The sequence below is a fragment of the Perna viridis genome, chromosome 2 (assembly GCF_037379345.1).
Source record: "Perna viridis isolate PV_CMFRI_1.1 ecotype Kerala chromosome 2, ASM3737934v1, whole genome shotgun sequence".
NCBI lineage: Eukaryota > Metazoa > Mollusca > Bivalvia > Mytilida > Mytilidae > Perna > Perna viridis.
Genome location: NC_142446.1, coordinates 635588 through 651375, shown reverse-complemented (window position 1 = coordinate 651375; position 15788 = coordinate 635588). Strand labels below are relative to the sequence as shown.

Genomic DNA, 15788 nt, shown 5'->3' with positions numbered 1-15788 from the left:
TGAATTTGACCCAGCATTTCAGTGGTTAAATCATGGCCACATTGTTTTCATTGACATCAGCATGTACAATGTAAGTTCCATTCCTACTCTACTACTCTGAAAACTATCAGTATGATTCTGAGGGATGGGCTGACAGTTTTTATGAATAAATATCTTGGCTCGGAAACATTTGGAAATAAATATTCTGACCTCCACTACCTAGAAAATAGAAAAAAATTCTTTCCTCCATATTCTTCTGTACAGTGTAATGTAAATAAACACTGTCATGATTGGGGACATAACAATAAACTCCCTCCTATATGCAGATTACATTATATTGTTATCTAGCTCTGATAAAGGCTTAAAAAATTCATTAGATATCTTGCTTAAATTCTGTACTTCCAGGATCTGGAAGTCAGTAAACAAAAATCTAAAGTTATAGTTTTCAATTCAAATGGGAAATCATACTTGAATTATTTTACATTTGATAAAAATATCCTAGAAGCAGTGAAATCATACTGCTATTTAGGAATTACAATAAAGTATACTGGTAATTTAAACACCTCCATTAACTTACTAATGGAAAAAGGTAGTAAAGCATGGTTTAAGATAAAGAAATCAATAGGATTGGATAATCCTTGTTCCCTCTTGGAAAAACTATTTGATACTTTAATCAACCCCATTATTATGTATGGATGTGAAGTATGGGAAATTGTAGCTTTAAAGATACAGATCCATTTGAACATTTACACATTAAGTTTATCAAAGACATTTTAGGACTACACAGCAAAGCAACAAATGTTGCATGCCTTGCAGAATTCAATAGACTCCCTTTAAATACAAATGTAATGATACAAGTAATCAAATTTTGGGAACACATATGTGATTCAAAATACACACTTGTTAATAAGATATATAATAATATCGCCCAAAATGACAAATAGATCTCAACAATCAGGAAATGGATAAAGGAGTTGGGATTTATCTTCCTCATATTAAATACCCATGATATCAAACGCCATCTATCAAATATAAAACAAAGAATACTTGATCAAGCTATTCCAAATAAATATAGCTGCTTAAGGCAAAATAATAAACTCTGCTCTTATAAAAGTGTATACAAATCAAATTGCAACCTGCTTGTATTATTGTATGCAAATTTAAATCTGACAGATCCACAATTTGTAAATCTAGGATTAGTGCTCAGTCTCTTGCAATTGAGAGGGGACGCTACCAAAAGACAAAAGTTTCTTTTCAATAACAGAAAATAATTTATCTTTAATATTAAACAGTAACTGTATGATTATTTTAAAAGCCTTAATTGAATACATAAAATATATGTTTAGCCTTGTCAGTTAAACAAAGTTTTAATAAGGTACCTCCGCTCCAGATTTTCAATATGGTTATTTATTAGAACTGTCATTTTCTGTATGTTTGGATTTGTGTATTGTGTCATAACCATTTATTGTAAATATGTTTGGACGAATAAATATTTGTAATTTGTAATTTGATAAAAAAAAAAAAAAAAACAATTATAGTGATTCACACCTAGGCGATATTATTTAATTTAGCAAAGTTTCATAGTGTAAATAAAGTAAATAATATTAAAATCGTGGAAAATTATCCAAAGTCCACAAATTTAATGTAGATGAAAAATCAGCTGACCCAGAACTTTATATTACATATTTCAAATCTCTGTCTTTAAATTGTTGCTGCTCGGACGTTAAACTCCAACAAACAAAGAAAGAAAGAAACAAACAAACAAACTGTCTTTAAATTGAAATGCCCTCAAATGATTGAGAATTCTCTATTGAGAATACTACTGTGAGTCATCAGCCCTAGCTCTTGAAACTCCTTGGGCATCAAACAGCAAAATTTATCATATTCTACAACTTTACAACAATTTTGAAAAGTTAAATGCTAATTTATTTAAAGTAATTGAAATTATCAGTCAGTAAGATCAGAGACTGGTCATATTTATCAGTTAGTAAGATCAGGGACTGGTCGTATTTCTAAACAAATAACTTAACCTCTAAAATGTACTGAAATAAAGGGTTCTGTGTAGGTTAAAATCAAATAAAGGGTTCTATGTACGTTAAAACCAATGAATTCTATGGGTGATATACACATTTATACAATAGGAAATAGAAACTATTCAAGAAAGGTTATAAAATTGTCAAATTAGTAATGTAAAAGTTATGATAAAAATACTGAGTAATGATGTGTTCTCAAAACTCAAAATGTTATAAATATTTCAAAAGTGACTTGTAAAAATCAATAATTGTTATTGAAGTTATCAGAAATTTTTCCTGGATCAACAGTCAGTTTATAACTACATGATGTTAAAGTGTTTATTGTTTTGTTAATGAGACAAACTGTATATCAACCTACCATAGAGTGAGATATTTGTTCTTCCACAAGATGTTTATTTAATTTAAAACAAATATTCTTTAAAGCACATTTCTGAAAAATGGTCATTTTCACTCTGCAGATTTTTTCTCTTTCAAAAGTTATTTTTATGTCAATTATAAATGAATCTTTTAAAAAGTGTAAATAGCAGTGACATAGATCAAAGTAGATTCTCAGTTTAATATACACATCCTGGCAATTCAGAAATAACTATTTTAAGTATGATTATTACGATTTTAGGTGATCAACAACCCAGATACTGTTTTTGGTGATGATGGCCACGACTTGTGTCATCGTGGAATGTTCAAAGATTTCCAAGTGAAACACATGAAATTTTACAGTTCTTCTAAAGGTACTTGAAGATATTATTCTTGTATCACAAAGATAAAAGAAATCTTGCTTTGGTTTTAATCATTTTGTTCTGTGAGGAAATTAAAAAAAATCTATGAAGTTTTTATTGTGAAATCATCATAGAAATATGTGTATTTCTCTTTACACTTTCTCATTGAAAAAAAAATATGAAAGCCATGTGCTACATTTAGCATCTTTGTACCTAAGGCATTCACCCTACTGAACACCTGGTCCAAGTGATAATTGATGGAGTAAGTTTGAGTATCTGCACTACAGCTTAACACAGTGTCCAGAAACTTACCCTACCAGATCACATGGTCCAAGTAATAATTGATGGAATAAGTTTGTGTCACTTCACTACAGCTCTGCATTGTGTTCAGAAACTTACCTTACCATATCACCTGGTCCAAGTGATAATTGATGGAGTAAGTTTGTGTCACTTCACTACAGCTCTGCATTGTGTTCAGAAACTTACCTTACCATATCACCTGGTCCAAGTGATAATTGATGGAGTAAGTTTGTGTCACTTCACTACAGCGCTGCACAGTAAAGACACTTACCCTACCAGAACACCTTGTCCAATGGTTTATTGATGAGTAAGTTTGTGTCATTTCACTACAGCTCTGCACAGTGTCCAGAAACTTACCCTACTGGTCCAAGTGATAATTGATGGAGTAAGTTTGTTTCACCACCCAACACACATACCCTAACAGTACACCTGGTCCAAGTGATGGAGTAAGTGTGTCACTTGGCCTTAGCTCTGCACAGTGTCCAGAAACTGACCCTACAAGAACACCTTGTGCAAGGGTTTATTGATGAAGTAAGAATAAGTTACTTCCCTACAGCTCTGCGCAGTGACGAGACACTTACCCTAACAGAACATCTGGTCCAAAAAGTTAGTTGATGAAGTTATTGTGTGTGACTATTCAACAGCTCTCCATAGTGACCAGACATCCTACCAGAACCCCCTGTCCAATGGTTTAGTGATGTATAAGTGACCAGACACTTGCCCTAGCAGAACACTTTGTCCAAAGGTTATTGATGGAGTAAGTGTGTGTATTGAGTTTCACTATCCAATGGCTCTCCACAGTGACCAGACACTTACCTTCAAGAAAATCTTGTTCAAGGGCTAACTGATGGAGTAAGTATGTGTTACTTCTCTGTAGCTCTCCACAGTGACCAAGGGTTAATTGACGGAGTAAGGATTTGTCACTTTTCAACAGCACTACATTGAGCCTTCAGTCTTAAAGTCTGCTACCTAAAGTATTAAGTGATAACTGATTGAAGTAATTACATTTTAGAGGAAGACAAGAGATACAGTATTTTCTGTGACAACATGAGAATGGCATATAAACTTCAGCAAACAGAGAAGGGTACGGCTGTTTATGGTGCTACAAAGTTTGCTGATCTTACAGGTAATAAGTCTAGTCGTCAGGTTCACCACTAGTGAAGATTATCTAACCTAGTGTGGTCTGATTGTAATGCTTACATCTAGGGTAGGATCTCTGCCCTAGTGTCGTTTGGTTGTTATACTCACCACTAGGTGTAGAATCTCTAATCTAGGATGGTCTTAGTGTAATGCTAACCACTAGGGTAGGGTATCTGTCCTACGTGATCTGGTTGTGTTGGTAACCATTAGTGTAGGATTTCAGCCCTAGTGTGGTCTGATTGCTATGCTTAACAGTAGTGTAGGATTTCTACCAGAGCATGGTCTGAATGTGATGCTAACCACTTGTGTAGGATCTCTGTCCTAGTGTGGTCTGGTTGTGATGCTAACCACTAGTGTAGGCCTCTACCTTAGTATTGAGTGGTTGTGATGCTAATCATAAATGTAGGCCTCTACCTTAGTATTGAGTGGTTGTAATGCTAACCACTAGTATAGGATCTCTGTCCTAGTGTGGTCTTGTTGTGATGCTAACCTTTAGTGTAGAATCTTGAATGTTTGTAGTGCTAAGGGACCAACAAATTGATTTTTTATGGGGGGAGGCTAGGATCAAATTATCTATCCTGCCTTTTTATTCTGAGAAAATGTAGGTCCTGCATTATTTTTTTAATATAAACAGAAAAGATTAAGGGTATAATAGATCCTGACTTTTGGGGTTTCTGATTTATAAAATTCCATATGTCTCCGGTTCATGCCTGAAACTTCCCTACTGTTTTTTGCAACTAACTGACATCTCACATTAACATGCGAGATCTCGTACTTATTTAATCAACAATTACAACTTGACTTGAAATGATCAAAACTTAAAGTATTGTGAAAATTTAAATCCCCCCCATTTTTACTTCTTCTGAGGGTCTGCTAAAATTTATTTCAGATCATTTCTACAAAAGGAGAAAAAGTAGTTTAATGAATAATGGAAAAGTCAGTTAATCTCATTTTCCACCATGTGATAATTTGATTGATAAACTGACTAATAAAATAAGTTTCTTATCTCTTTGATTACAGGTCTCTATCCAAATGTTCCTTTTATATCATTCAATTTTTATAACATTTAATTATGTTTCTGGCAGTTATTCAACTCAATGATATTCTATTATTTGTGAAAATAAAATTAAGATCTGGTGTTCCAAATTGAACTGAAGATTTGAAGGGACTCCTTTTTTTGGATGTTTAGTAATAAATTAGCATGTAGGGAGTGAAGTTCTTGCAGTAATGTGTCAAGAAGCATTTAACATCCTTATGCATGTTCCATTTAATACAATTATCAGTCAAATTCTCCATCCTATCATCAATATTTTATGGTTAATAACCAGGAAGTGAAGAGCAAATATTTTAACCAAGTAAATTTGACGGGAAAATTCAAACTGATGAAAAGTATCTAGATTTGAAAATCTTATATTGATCAAGGAGATTTATTTTCTTACGCAGAAGTTAGTTACCTTGGAGTATAATTACAGTTTAGGATAATACTCTGTGGAAATGCGATTGCAAATTAACTTTTGGACAAGTTTAAAAAATTGAGAAAAAGGTTAAATGGAACAAAATTTATAAATGTGTGTGAAGTTGGATACTGTTTAACTATTGATTACAGTTAAATGTTTATGTCAGAAATCAGTAGTATTGATTGACATTCTGTTTATACAAATTAGCAATAACAGTTCTAAATCAAATTGGAAATAAAAGTGTATGATTGTAGTTATTTTTTACATCATGTAATCTTCTAAAGTTTGTTCATGCTACAATTTTCACAAGAATTAAAAACCCCCAGTGCTAACAGCACTTTGATTATTTTTTCTCATGGCCTATCCTGACTTTTACTTCATGAAAATTTAAATCCTTCCATTTGATCCTAGCCCCCGCTATAAAAATCAAATTGTAGTCACTAGAGCAAGATCTGTAACCTAATGTGGTCTAGTAATAATGTTCACCACTAGTGTTGAACTCCATTGTAGTTAAAGCAATGCTGTTGGCACAGGGCATAAACAATTGTAGTTGTCATATACTAATATGTCAAAGTACAATGAAATGTCTCCTGGGATTGTATGTTGACTGATGTCAAAACATGGTAACAGTCAATTTTTAGAGGTATCTACTACAAAACATCATAATGCTTGAAATATCTGCCAACTACAATCCATCGTATATATTAGTCTAGCATTTTATATGTGTTTAGTTACTATACTGAGCATTGTGTACAAGTCCAAAGATAAGACTTAACACGACTGGAACATGGTATAAGATAGGCCGGCAGAAATGGGTCAGGGAAGTGAATTCAAAATGAAAGTAGCCTTTAAATCAAAATTGAAATATGCAGTTCATAGACAAAGAAAAAATCAACAAGAATTATTTTCAATAACTAGTTCTGGTGCTATGAATTATTTTTTTTTAAATGGACAGATCTTTGACCTGTCTTATCTTGCCCCTTTCAGCAATTTACAGCCGCAAACAAGATCCAGTTGTATAGTGGTATGGCACTGTATTTATCTGTGTTGTCTGTAGACACTTGGTTTTTGGCCAGTTGATCGTTGTAAAATTTTATAACAAGGTTCAAAACTACAAAAGGAAGGTTGGTTTTGATTTTTGGGCTTATACTTCCAAGGATTTTAGAATTAGGGGCCAAAAAGGGGGTAAAAGTAAGCATTTCATAGATTTTAACTATATACATGTACTGTAAAAGTATTAATTTTCACTGTGTACTTATTTTCATTATTTTGGCAGTGGACTGAAGAGTATGAAAAATAGTACCTGAAAAATTGAGTTTAAAACTATGGAATGCTTATAATTTTTTGAAACTGCGAAAATTGATACCTACAAATATGTTCACTTGATAGAATCTGCGAAAATGAGCAACCTGAAAATTAATATGTTTACAGTAACTCTAGTAAAAGCATAGGAATGTCTATGGTATTGATCACAATATTTTATATTACAATAGTCAGGCTGGGAATGATTTTTGTGTTAAAACTTGCAACATTTTAGAGATTAGGGGCCAAAGAGGTGGGGGAGGGGCAGAAAAAAACACTTAACTGATGCCCAGAAAAAAAAATCTTGACTCCTAGTGAATGGATCTATCTGACATTGTATGACAAAGTGGCATACAACCATTGAATCACTTTAAAATTATGACTTGAACCTTCTTTGATTTAGAGGCCAAAAAGTGTCCAGAAGCCAGTATTTTCTTTATGTTTGGACAATAATTTAAAGTAAAAGTGCATGGATCTCATATACGGGTAAATTTTACTATGAGGGGCCATACCATGAAAGGGAGACTTGGATTGATTTTTTGGGTTGTGACTCTTGCCAAATAAGAATTAGGAGCCACACAGGGGCCAGAAACAAGATTTTTTTCAGATTTCTGGATGGTAACTTAAATGAAAGGGAATGGATGGTTTTCAAACTGTGCCACAATGTGCAATGCCCTCAGAGGAAGGTTTGGATTGTTTTTGGAGGTTTTGACTAGAACCAATTAGGAATAAAAGACCAAAAAATGACCACTTTGATTTTGGTCTGATTCTTATCCTAAGTCAAAAATCAAATCCTAATCAAAATTCAAAGCTTTTTCTAGTTGATATGGTGTGTTCATACTTCCCCCAACTGTTCATTGTTCAATCTCTGCAGTCATATCAATCTGTTCCCTGTGAAGCATTATATTTTTCAATGACTGTACAACACAAGAAAAATGTCTGTGCTCAGTGTGGTGTTAAGTTGCGATGCTTGGTTGTGGCTTTACTCATATTATCAATTTAACATTACACAGGAGTGTTACTTATATTTTACCTACTTTATTTATTATACCCCCTACTTGTGGGATGTATAGTGATTGTATGTTTGCTCTATTATTATTGGGGGTTAATTATATTATAATTATAAATCCATGATTAGTACTTTTGATATAGAGAAAGAATTTAAGAGATTTGTTGGAAAGAAATGGAGCTCCATTGAGAACAAAAACAAGAATATGAAGAAAGCTTTCACACAACACAGAACTATCCCAGAATCATTTGATTGGAGAGACCACAATGCTGTAACTGAAGTGAAGAACCAGGTATAACAAACATAAGGCCAAAACTTTTGCAGTGTTTGTTTCCCAACCAAGGGCGATAAAAGTGGAAACAATGCTTGTCAAAACATCAGAAAGGAATTAAATAATTCTTTGGCAATAGAATGTTACAGTGTTTTCCCAAGGGCCTTTTTGCATCATGGTAGTGTAATGATATTTTGATTTGATGTGATGAACTGATTTTCCTGTAGATAATGCACATATAATTTTTATTCGCCTATCTAAGATGGGAGGGACGTATTATGGTATACCATTGTCCATCCGTCCGTCGTGAACACTTCAGACAATAACTCAAAAACACATTCTTCAACTTTTATGAAACTTTCGTGAATTGTTCATATCTATTGACATAAGCTCCCTTATGATTTCATGAATTTCTAATTTTTAGTTTCTGTGTTATGAATTTTTTACTTAAAAAAAGGAGTATTTTCGAGCTTTCGGACAATAACTCAAAAACACTTTCACCAACTTTAATGAAAATTTGGTGAAATGTTCATATTTATTGACGTAAGGTCCCTTTCGATTTTAATAAATTTCAGATATTTCATTTCTGTGTTATGAATTTTTTTTCTTAAAAAAAGGGGATTTTCACATTTTCGGACAATAACTTATAAACACTTTTACCTACATTTAGGAAACTTTGGTGATCTATTGATCTCAGCTCCCTTTCAATTTTGATAAATTTCAAATTTTTCGTTTCCATGTAATGAATTTTTATACTTAAATAAGGCAGAAACGGCCAAGGAAATTTATTCGTTGAAAAATCATTGAGAACAGACCCTTTGTTATGATGATCGACTAATAAATATAACAGGTACTTGGTAACCTTGTCAGAAAAGTGTGTTTTGAACAAGATAGAAATGTATGGGTGAAAAATCAAGACAACAAACTTAGTTAAACTTGAAGTAGCCTTGATGGTACCAAATTTTGTGTGCAATTTTTATTTAATTTTTTTTGGGGGGTGGGGGTATTTGGCAGGGCTCACAGTATTTCTAGTTGATCATATGAATTCAATTAAAGCATAAGAATAAGTTAAAAGGACAACAGGCGTATCATGCTCTTAAAGGGCAGCTCTTTATTTAATTTGTAATGGAAAGGTGCTATCTAAATTATCTAGTTTACCAGTATGCTATTTGAATTTTCTAGGGATAACACTGTGTTATGAGTCTCAATGTTAGGTTTTAGGATACAAATAATGTTTTATTTTAGGCCTAATTAGTTTGATAGTAAGATGTAACATCATTATTATTTAAAATGTTTTTTTAAACAGGACATATTATGGCATAATGGTGTATGTCCCTCCATCTGTCAGTCCATTGTTCACACAATAACTCAGAATTGCTGCCACCAATTTTCGTGAAACTTTGGTGAATTGTTCATTTCAATTGATGTGAGCTCCCTTTATACATATTTTTATAAATTTCTGCTTAAATAAATTTTTTTTGTAATGGGACATTATTCAATTCTATTCCTTTTACTGTTAACTATTAATATTTAAATTTAAAAAAACCCAGAAAGTTTCACAAATTCTGGGACAAGTTGAAAATACATGTAGCTTTAGCTACACAACCATTGATAAAAAGAGATTCAAGCACTTTACATGTATGACACAATGCAAAATTTCTTGTTTATTATACCCCCCCACCCCCACTGTAAGGTATATATCGAGAGGGGTGTTTGTCAGTCCGTCTGTTTCACAGAGGTGTACCGATATTTTATCCCTTAGTCCTCCTACACCACTGAATGGAATTTGATGAAACTTTCACAGATTCTTTATTGCATTATGCCATTTTGCACCTCCTACTTTGATTTCCAATTTGAAGGTCTTTTTGAGGTTTCCTCTTGTAAAACATGGACTTTGTCATTTTGTCAACCAAGGGTCCTTATCCTCAACTCCACTGAAACTCCTGAATTCTATTTTGCTGAAACTTTCTTAGATTCTTGTTTACATGATACTGCTGTGCACATTTTATTTTGTTTTTCCATCTGAAAGCTTAAATCACTTCAGGTATTCTATCTGGTTACTGTGTAGGGAAGTGGGAGGTATCATCAAGTGAATTTTGCTCACAATTTTTTATATTATATTTTGTATCAAATATTTCATTTCAATCAAATTCCAAGCTGTATCAAGCTTGAATTACTATTGCTAAGGCATTGAATGAACTTCTTCTTTCCATTTTTTTTATTAACAGGGAAGTTGTGGATCTTGTTGGGCATTTTCCACAACAGGCAACATTGAGGGACAGTGGGCAATAAAAAAGAAGTCACTGATGTCTCTGTCAGAACAAGGTATATAGGATTGAATTTAATCACAAGGGTTTAATGGGTAATACAAGCAGAATATAATCATGAGGGTTTTACCAGATTAAACTGACAATATAATCACAAGGGTTAAATGGGTAATACTTACAGAATATAATCAGAAGGGTATTAACAAGCAATACTGACAGAATATAATCACAAGGGTTTAATGGGGGTAATACTGACAGAATAGAATCACAAGGGTTTTACAAGCAATAATGACAGAATAAAATCACAAGGGTATAATTGGTAATACTGACAGAATATAATTACAAGGGTATAAAGGGTAATACTAACTGAATATAATATAATCAGAAGGGTTTAAAGGGTAATACTTACAGAATATAATCAGAAGGGTTTAAAGGGTAATACTGACAGAATAGAATCACAAGGGTATAATGGGTAATTCTGACAGAATATCATTACAAGAGTATGATGGGTAATTCTGACAGAATAGAATTGCAAGGGTTTTACGGGCAATAATGACAAAATATAATCACAAGGGTATAATGGGTTATATTTACAGAATAAAATCACAAGGATATAACAGGTAATACTTACAGAATATAATCACAAGGGTATAGTGGGTAATTCTGACAGAATAGAATCACAAGGGTTTTATGAGTAATACAGAATAGAATCACAAGGACATAATGGGTAATACTTACAGAATATAATCACAAGGGTATAATAGGTAATTCTGACAGAATAGAATTGCAAGGCTTTTACGGGAAATAATGACAGAAATAAATCACTAGGGTATAATGGGTAATACTTACAGAATAGAATTACAAAGATACAATGGGTAATTCTAACAGAATATTGTTACAAGAAAGAGTATGATTGGTAATTCTGACAGAATATCATTACAAGGGTATAATAGGTAATTCTGACAGAATAGAATCGCAAGGCTTTTAGGGGAAATAATGACAGAATAAAATCACTAGGGTATAATGGGTAATACTTACAGAATAGAATTACAAAGATATAATGGGTAATTCTAACAGAATATTGTTACAAGAAAGAGTATGATGGGTAATTCTGACAGAATATCATTACAAGGGTATAATAGGTAATATTTACAGGTTATAATCACAAGGGTTTAATGGATAATACTAACTGACATAGTAGGGTACATTAGAAGGACTGTAATAGTCAAAGAACTTGTTTCTACACACTCATAAATGGGTTGTATTGTTCAATTTAAATTGATGTTTCTGACTCATATTTTCATTAAGTTGCTAAATGTTTGTAATGAAGTGAACTTGTGTTACCCTACTTGTAATATAGTGCTACACTGCATTAACTTTGTATATTCGTTTATTAATCTTACACAAACAATTTTGCCTTATCTTGTCTGTTTTCAAATCAATTCTGCAAAAAAAAATTACCTTGTGTGTTCTTCCTATCAATTCTTCTGTAAAATTTTTACCTTGTCTTTTTTTCCATCAATTCTTCTGCTAAAAATTTTATCTTGTCTGTTTTCCAATTAAGTCTGCTAAAAATTTTACTTTGTCTAATTTTCTTATCAATTCTTCTGCTAAAAATTTACCTTGTCCATTCTTCCTATCAATTATTCTGCTAAAAAATTTACCTTATCTGTTTTTCCATAAATTTCTCTGCTAAAAATTTTATCTTGTCTGTTTTCCAATCAATTCTTCTGCTAAAAAATTAACCTTGTCTGTTCTTCCTATCAATTCTTCTACTAAATTTTTTTTCTTGTCTTCTGCTATAAATTTTATATTTTTCCATCAATTTTTCTGCTAAAGATTTTACCTTGTCTGTTTTCCATCAATTCTTTCACAAGGAATTTTACCTTGTGCATTTTGGCTCTGTCCAGCATCCTCTTGTTTACCAGAACTTTTTTGTTGTTTTTAGGGTTTTTGTAATTCTTGTCACAAAAATCAAAATCTAAGGAACCTTTCATGGGAACAATTTGAAATTTGGTTTGCAGATTTACCTTGATAGGTTACAGCAGCTCTATTTTCTATAAAGTTTTTTGTTGCTTTTTAAGATATCTTAATATTTTTTTTTGCTAAAAGCTTAGTAATCCTTCATTGGAATTAATTTGAAATTCAAATTGAAAATTCATTGGAAAGCTTTGATGTGAAGTTTCAGTACGATTGTTTTGCAATCTTTAAGCCAGGTGTTTCTTTGAGTTTTTTTTTAGATGGTGGGGGCATCTGTGACCTATCAACATATTTCTTCTAGTTTCTTCATTGTCTCCAAGCACTGAGCTGGTACAATAAATAGAAAATAATTATTTTGATAGAAGAACAAATGTAGCTAAAATTTATATAGACCTTTAAAATACCACTACTTGACATTTGACAATCTGTACCAGATGTAGGACATTACTGTAAGACCGTGTGTCTTATCTTTTGACAGATGGTCTGATTCAGACATGGGCAGACTGGTCTTATCAATAGCGTGTCTCATTACATTCAGTTCATTAGGTTTGTCTCCAAAAATTATATGCTCATCTGGTTTCTCAAAGTACTAAGTTGAAAATTCAGGGTGATTTGTCTTTCTTCATTACCTGTCCATATTTGGTGCCAAAGAATAATCTTTAGAGTTGGTAATTAAGGTCTTTCCCACCTAATGGTTTTATCTATGTTTTTTTCCTTCCAACATTTACTTGAACTTGGCTGTGTTTCGTCATTTTTCAAGATATTACCAAATTTGGACTATCGATAGACCATATTAAGAACTTATACAGGATGACCCATTGAAGGATTTCATCGTCCATTATAAAAGTTATCTCCCCTTTATTGGTGTTTTTTCAACATAGTCCCCCTCTTCATTTTAAAGGATATCATGATCATACTTAGTCATCATGTACTATAAGCAGATGACCCTGCTAAGGATTTCATCATCTTTGTTAAGTTATGCCCCTTCGAAACAATTTCTATTAATTGCTTATATCTTGAATACCATTATAGATAGGATCAATCTGAAAACTGTTACATGTACAAGGGCACATAACTTTATAAATAAACAGAAACATGTAATTTGTTATCACACATTACAGGAGTTATATCCCTGAAAATATCATACTTGAGTTTTGAAAACTTGTATTTTGAGAATTGGAAGTCGTAGAGACATGGGACCTTCACTAATGATCCTTGACCCATGTGATCTGTATTAGCACCAAAGGTCACAGAGTGCTAAAAAGCTCTCTCATTGCAAACTTCAGGCTTTGATATTAAGCAAATGATAAGAGATAAGTGCATACTTGCAGCATATGAAATGACACTCTAGATAAGCTCTACATTTTGAAGGTCTAAATAAGCACATTTTAAAAATCAAAGTTTCAACCCCCAATATTTCATACATATTTGAAGGATTGGGTCATTATGTATTAATATTAAAAGTTCTTTGAAGTTAAGGTTGTCTTGTAACAATTGAAAGGTCTTAAGCCAGCACTCCACAGTTTAGTTTAGTTTCACACTTTTGGCTAGGGATGAAAAATGACATTAATGGAAACCAGTCTTGCAAGCTTACTTATACCAAATGTCTAAGTTCTTTACTTGGTCATCATGAACTTGTGGATCGCTACGGTGTATCCATCTGCACCATGAAAACTGATTTGTTCAACGTGTTATAGTTTTCCTTTCCTCTTTCGTCTACCCTATACTTGACCTTTATAAGCAACTTGGTGGGTGTTTCTAGAAAAGCAGAGGACGCTTACCCTACCGGTGCTCCTGGTCCATGCTTCCAGTTTTTAGTGGAGTCCGAGTTGCTCATTTACTTTTGTTACTTTGTATGTATGATTTTAGTTACTTTATGTTCTTTGTTGTGTATGTCTGTTTTCCATGTCTGGTCTTTGTCCCTGGATTACATTCTTTTGATTACCGCTATAACCTTGGTTCCCTTGATTACTCTTTCAATGACATTTGACTTCATTGTGATAGTGAACATAAGTCAATTTTTTACCATGCTAAATTTAATAAGTGGATTACAATGAAGAAGGGGTTTTTGAAGGAAAAAGTTCGGACAGTTTCAGGGCATGAAATAAAAATTTAAGATATTTTTAAAACTGATTTTATGAACTTTTTTGCAAATTTTCACATATTTTTGCATGGTCTTTATGGTAACCCTATTTGCTGTGGGTAATTTTTTTCCAGAACATTTGCACTGCACCCTGAAGGCCTTGGCTTGAGCTATTTCTAGATATATAGATTTACAGATGCTTGACAATTTTTTAAAGTGATAAATGTTACAAAGCATCAGATTACAAGACCAAAATTAGGCAGTTCTACAATTCTGTGGAGTGCTGGCTTAAGTGTACATCTGAAATATTGATGTTTTGTCCCCAAAAATGGATTGGTTGAGGTCAATGAGTGCAAAAACTAGAAAATTTTATATGGTTAGGTTGCTGCATATCAAATGAAAGATCATAAAGTGCACATCACAAATTTGAATTTCGTTTTACCAAAAATAAATCTGATTGGGGTTAATAAGTTACTTGTTTGTTGGGGTTTAACGCCCGAGCAGAAATATTTCAGCTATATTCAGGCGATGAACATGAAGTGGATGATAAAATGAACATGAAATGATGATGAAATGAAAAATGGGATGGGACACAAGGACAATGGGGTCAACGAATTTTGATTGCCACTGGAAATAGGGGGAGGTGGGTAGGGTCGGTCAATTTAGCCTCCTGTGGCGGAGCCCTATGGTTCCTACTCCGGGAGAAGACCACAGTAGGGTTTTTCAACGTGCAAGGAACATGGCATCTTTCCCAACACGGTGCACCACTATGGTTAGCGGTCAGGTTTTCCGTATTATAGCCTGACAACCCCAGCATGTAACACACCAGGGGTACCCCATTCCACCACCTGGGACACACAACCCAGTTGCTTTGTGGGCAGAGCGCCCTAGCCCCCTGATAGGGTTCTGAGCCCTATTTAGTCGCCTTTTACGACAAGCTTAGCGCTGCTGCAGGCCTATTCGTTTGACACCCGGACCTGCACGGGGAGGGGTTAATAAGTGCAAAATTTTAAAGTTAATAGGAAGTAGGGTTGTTGCATATCAAATGAAATGTCATCAAGTGGACATAACAAAAATTATGATGAAAACCATGACAGTTGTATTTAACAAGGTCAAGTGCAAAAAAGAAATTGTTGTAGAATGGTAGCTTGTTACATATCAAACAAAAGGTATGTACTTAACAAGGAGAAAGCTTTCAAGGGACTTTTTAATTGTTTTACAAACAATAGACGTACTAGTTGTATGTACTGG

At 33.2% G+C, this 15788-nt stretch overlaps 1 protein-coding gene across 2 annotated transcripts in view; it reads left to right on the top strand.

Annotated features, from left to right (window-relative positions):
- LOC148623230 (cathepsin L-like) overlaps nucleotides 1–15788 on the top strand; it is a 51422-nt gene that overhangs the window by 12286 nt on the left and 23348 nt on the right. For both annotated transcript variants that reach the window (XM_088564903.1, XM_088564904.1), the window contains exons 6-9: nucleotides 2629–2740; nucleotides 4041–4154; nucleotides 8080–8228; nucleotides 10436–10532. In XM_088564903.1, the coding sequence (XP_088421029.1) occupies nucleotides 2629–2740; nucleotides 4041–4154; nucleotides 8080–8228; nucleotides 10436–10532 (472 nt within the window). The remainder of the gene's footprint in view (nucleotides 1–2628; nucleotides 2741–4040; nucleotides 4155–8079; nucleotides 8229–10435; nucleotides 10533–15788) is intronic.